This window comes from Quercus suber, unplaced genomic scaffold (assembly GCF_002906115.3).
Source record: "Quercus suber isolate HL8 unplaced genomic scaffold, Cork oak 2.0 scaffold_660, whole genome shotgun sequence".
Lineage (NCBI taxonomy): Eukaryota > Viridiplantae > Streptophyta > Magnoliopsida > Fagales > Fagaceae > Quercus > Quercus suber.
The window spans coordinates 8,150-13,430 of NW_027070101.1; the positions used below are offsets into that span (position 1 = coordinate 8,150).

The 5,281-nt window shown below is 40.5% G+C and overlaps 1 protein-coding gene across 1 annotated transcript; it reads left to right on the plus strand.

The window, feature by feature from the left end:
- The first annotated feature begins 429 nt into the window (after window positions 1–429).
- Window positions 430–5,070, plus strand: LOC112003786 (uncharacterized). Its single transcript, XM_024035999.2, has 3 exons — window positions 430–866; window positions 3,614–3,917; window positions 4,236–5,070. The coding sequence occupies exons 1-3, from the start codon at window positions 674–676 to the stop codon at window positions 4,861–4,863; spliced, it is 1,125 nt and encodes a 374-aa protein (XP_023891767.2). The 5' UTR covers window positions 430–673; the 3' UTR covers window positions 4,864–5,070.
- Window positions 5,071–5,281: the final 211 nt, after the last annotated feature.

Sequence of the window (5,281 nt, forward strand, 5' to 3'; positions counted from 1 at the left end):
GTTTTATTCCTTTTCCACCAGGCATTCCTTGCTCATATTGGAACTACCTCAAGAGTTTATCTACCTTATAGAAAGTTACCCTTCTTAATCCAACTATGAAGATGTGATCTGATCCTTGGGATCACAACAAAGGAGATGGCACTTCCACCAATAACAATTTCATCGAATTGAGACACTAGATTCTTGTTCAAAAATTTCACCCAATCACTTTCAGTTTGACACTCGATTTTGAGAAACTATTAGGTATTTTTGGTAGATCGATTTGGCTCCAAAGACGGTGAAAGGAGAGGTGAGAGAGAGATGAGAAACTGTTAGGTTTTTCATTTCCAAACCGATAGATCATTTTACATACACGTGTCTCTCATCTAAGTATAAACTAAGTATAAACGGGAGGTTTTAAAATTAGAGGTGATACTTTCCCAAAACGGAAAGTGTCGGAGAAAGAGTGAAAGTTAAAAAACAAAGGTTAAAAGAGAAGACTTGTTATTATTGCATTGCAGTAGCGTGTAAAATTGAGTAACAACAATTCTCCTCTCACGGAGTCGGAGTGCGTGTAGGGTTTATTTACCTCTGGCTCTGGCTCTGGCTCTGGCTCTGGCTCAGACCAACTCGTCATCGAAAACTCAGAGATCAGACACGGAACCATCGGTCATAGATACACAGAAAGAAAGATATGACCTCGAGAGACAAGGACCAAATCACACCGCACCACCCGCCTCTACTTAGCAGCCTCGTTGTCCGTCCTTCCGTCAGCGACGGTGGCGCTGACGGTGCCGGCAGTGGTCGTGTCAGCGATTACGAGCCCGGTGAGGTTCGCCGTGAGCCTCCTTCTTATTCTCGCTCTGATCGTTACTCCGACGACCCTGGTTCGTTTCTCTCTCGGTTTTTAATTAATTTTCGTTTATTGTTTTTCTGTTAATTAAGTTCAACTTGTTTGTATATTGTTAGGGTTAGTTGTTTATTTATATCATCAGATCTTGAAGTTCGTACCTGTTGAAATTAGAGAAAACGATGCGTTTTTTAAACCCTAGATCTTGGTGTTAGGTTTATGATCGATTAGCTTAGAAATCGGTTTTTATTTTGTTTGTTTGTTATTTGTTATGTCAATTTTTTGTTTTGTTTTGTTTTTATTTTTGCTGGGAGTATCATCGAGCATGAGTTTAGAGAATTAATTGATCGGTACTGAAGGAGTTGAATTCCATTTGAGCAAATAAGTCATGCTAGCGGACAGGGTTATATTCTGAGTTTTCTCTGAAGGCATGTGCATATTCAGGGTAACATTGAGTGATTGATCTTCATATTCAATGGATTCCTGCATGTTTCTCATACAATATTGGATCTCCATATGATATCTCTTTTATGATTCCTCATCTTCATGTTTGCACCTAATTAAAATTATAGCTACACACTTTCTAGTTGCCAGTGAATTTCTTATTTTGTTATATTTTTTTTCAAAATAATATGTATATATATATATATATATATTGTCTTCATCCGTAGACTTTTTTGTTCAAATTATATTGCATGATGGGTCTGTTCTAGTCAATCAACGATGGTTCTTTACAACCTGTTGACTATTCCTTGTGTTGCATGTCAAGCATGTGGATCTACTACCAGTTATGGAGTATCAAACTGTGAATAAATTTTGCTATTATGTGTTACAGCTCTGAATGTTGCCTACAAGCACCTGGGCCTTGAGGAAGGCACGTTAGTGTGAGTGCAGTCTTGGATCATGGTCTGAGGGAAATGGGTTTTTGTTTTAAAAGTAAATATGTATGTGATACTTGCTGTTGATGGATATTGTTCTTTGTGTTTGAATTTGCGGGGTGCAACTCCACAATAAATAAGGCCCTGGGTCTGATTTGTTACAAGTTATGGACCTGGGTATTGGATTTGGTTTTGTGGGAATGAAGCTGATTGGTTGGGTTCAAATCAAAAAGTGTCTAATCGGGAATGCCAGACAATCTCAAGAGGACTTTGCAAGGATCCAAGATGGTTATATGACTTGATAAAATGTTGGAAAATTACAGCATCATTTAGCATTTCTGTGATGGTATTTTTATTTTGTAACTAATCAAGAGAAGCATACAAGAAAGAAAGAGAGTTAATGGACTTGTCTACTGGAACAAGTTTGGTGGGGTTAAATGGTACCAAATTTACCTTTCCAAAGATGAATTAGTATTTGGAAGCTGATGTTTACTGGTGAATATTGAGCTTTATTGTTTTTGGTTTTCTCTGGTTTCTTTGGTAAATGGAAATATATATTGGTGTGCTTCCTGCTAGCTGATAGATTATAGCAGCTCTTTTGCGGGTGTATGGATTTGGATCATACTTGTGAGGATGATGTTTTGGCTGGGGCTTTTGTTGTTTAGTGCAGTTGGTTGGTGAAATAGGGTTTATTCAGACTGTTTTATGATAACTAATATGAGTTGTGTGGAAGTTTAGTGAGTTACTTTATAGCTTCTGCTGAACTTTAGTAGATTTTGTTATAATCACATTTTTGACGAATGGTGAGTTGGTACAGAAAATGGCTTCAGGTCTTAAAAACTCTTGGACTATTGTTTTTCTTGCTGTTTCCTTATCTTTTGTACTTCTGTCGTTTTTTAGTTATAGAAGGCATAGTTAGTGGCAGATGGTAATGATGGACTACACTTTTGGGATTTGACATGCCTTTATGGCTTCAGCTCACTTTCTCATTCTGAGCAATGTTAGTTGGAGGATATAATTAAAGTTCGTGTTTCTTTTAAGTCAAATTTGGGGGTTACTTTATAAAAAAAGAGAGTCAAGTTAGGGGGGTTAACAAGACGCTGAGATGGCTATTGAAAAGAAGCAGACCAAATTGGTTGTGGATAAATTTGGGTTTTTGGGAAATTGGGATGGTTCCTCTTTGGTGGATTTTCTTTTGGCGTTAGGGTCCTCTTGTGGTTCAGTCTATTGCTCTTGCTGCTCCTTTTTGCTGGCATTTTTCAACTGTGAGGTTTTGGAAAACGTTGTACCTGGGATATTGCTTTTTGTGTTGGGTTAGTATTTATTAGGCACATATCCGTCTTCTCTATCTGCAGATGAAGTTCACTTCCTTATCACTACTACAATGCTGTATTAAGTATGGTTGAACCAGATCCATGACTTTCGGGGGTTGATTTTTCAGATTTTTTAGGTTCAAATACACACACACACACACACACACACACACAAAAACATATATATATATATATACGTATATATTTAAAGTATGTAATGGTGGTCTTCAAGGTAATGGATCTGGCTCTTGTATATAGGAATACTGGGATTGTTTTCTTTTTGAAGACTATGAGCAGTTACTGTATGTGGTGAGCACAAGTAACCGCTGTACTTGCTAATTGACCACTTTTTTTGGAAGTGACAATGGGGTGGTTATCATATGAACTGCTTACTCTTTCACATAAATATTTTGTTTTCTGCTACCTATTGCAAGGAGATTCCCTGAACGGTGGTAACTGTCCTTGCAAACTTTTGAATTAGCAGTTTCATGGTCACAGACCTTCAGCTACATGAGTTTACTATACTTTCACTTTTCCCCTTATCTTATTAGGGGTTGCTTATGTCAAGACTTCACTGGCTTTTCTTTTTCCAGGATATGGAATTCGTGCTGGTTCTGGTTCTCCTGTACGGCATAGAGATGTGGATCATCGTTACAGTCCTGATTTTAATCATTCTGGTGGTCTGCCACGGAGCCGTGATTTTGGCAGTGGGAGGGATCCTGGTAGATATAGAGACTCTTCACCCCCTTATGGTCGAGGAAGGGGTGGTGGCAGGCCATTTAGTAGAGCTTTTGATGGACCTGGGCTTGGTCCTGGCCCATTCAAAGGTGAAGGTATGAGTAGAAATAATCCAAATGTGCGCCCAAGAGATGGAGATTGGGTTTGCTCAGATCCTTTGTAAGTACTTATCTTGCATTTCATGATGCAATTTACTTTTTTTTTTTCCCTTGATTTTCTGTAATACATGATTATGCTACTGTTTTGCCATTTACATTGTCATTTGCTTTTGTTTATTGCGTATTGCAAGTTCTTGGTGCAGACTTTCCTTTTCTTTGGCTTTTCTATTCCTAGTTTTCCTGTGAGCATTAGGTTCTTTTGTGCCCCCTTCTTTTTTGCTTTTAGCAAGCTTAATCTACTGCTCTCTCCTCTGCATCTGTAATTAGAGAATCTGTGTACATTGTTGGTCATGCTTCACTTATTCTAGCCATGCATCAGATGTGGAAACCTGAATTTTGCAAGGCGGGAGTACTGTAACAACTGCAACAAGTTTCGCTATGGACCTGGGGGAAGTCCTCGGAGAGGCTATCCTGGCCCACCTCCTCCACATGCTCCCCCTAGACGCTTCCCTGGCCCTCCAATTGAACGTTCCCCTGGCAGGACCATGAATGGATATAGGTCTCCTCCTTTTGGCTGGGCTAGGGATGGCCCTAGGGAATTTGGGGCTGCTGGTCTACCACCTCCCAGGCATGAAGGCAGGTTTTCTGATCACCACATGCGTAGAGATCGGCTGGACTACCCAGAAGATGACTACAGGGGGAGGAACAAGTTTGATAGGCCAATGCCAATGGACTGGGGTCATAGGGACCGTGGACGAGATGCTTTATTCAATGAAAGGAAGGGATTTGAGAGGAGGCCACCCTCTCCACCTCCACTAGCACCACCACCACCACCACCACCATTTGCTCCACACCGTGGCCGCTGGGCTCGTGATGCCAGAGAGAGGAGCCGCTCCCCGATAAGGAGTGGCCCACCGGCAAAAGACTATCAACGAGAAATGTACGTGGAGCGGGGGCGGGATGATCGGCGTGCCGTGGGGCGAGAGAGAATTGGAGATGCATATTAGCAAGGAGAGAATTGGAGATGCGTGTTAGAAAGGTGGGTAGCGGGCGGAATTTGCAGGTGTATTTTTGGTTTAATTAGTCAGTGTTGTGTTTTTGTTAAGGGAGGAATATTCACAGCTCAGGACTAAACTTGGTTATTTTGTTCCTGACCTTGTATTATTGTAGAACTCTCGATAGGTAAAAAAAACTACCGTTTTTTTCAAGCATTACTCCTGGTTTTGACATAAAAAAAAAGGGGGAAATGTCTGTTGTTATTGTTCGAATTTTTATGTTCTTTATGTTTTTCCCCTCAGCTCAGCTCAGCTCAGCTCAGCTCTTGGATTGCTTACTTTGTTGTTGGTAGATGATGCTTGAGCTTGGAGCCCACTGTGGAGGCCGCCTGCGCTCCTCGCATTGTTATGGTCCACTCTTTAAAAAATC

Bases quoted from the DNA above. Each gene is read 5' to 3' on its own strand.
- LOC112003786 (XM_024035999.2), top strand. From the start codon at position 674: ATGACCTCGAGAGACAAGGACCAAATCACACCGCACCACCCGCCTCTA. The intron at 867-3,613 runs GTTCGTTTCTCT...TTCTTTTTCCAG, and splicing joins TCGTTACTCCGACGACCCTG to GATATGGAATTCGTGCTGGT. The intron at 3,918-4,235 runs GTAAGTACTTAT...GCCATGCATCAG, and splicing joins TGGGTTTGCTCAGATCCTTT to ATGTGGAAACCTGAATTTTG.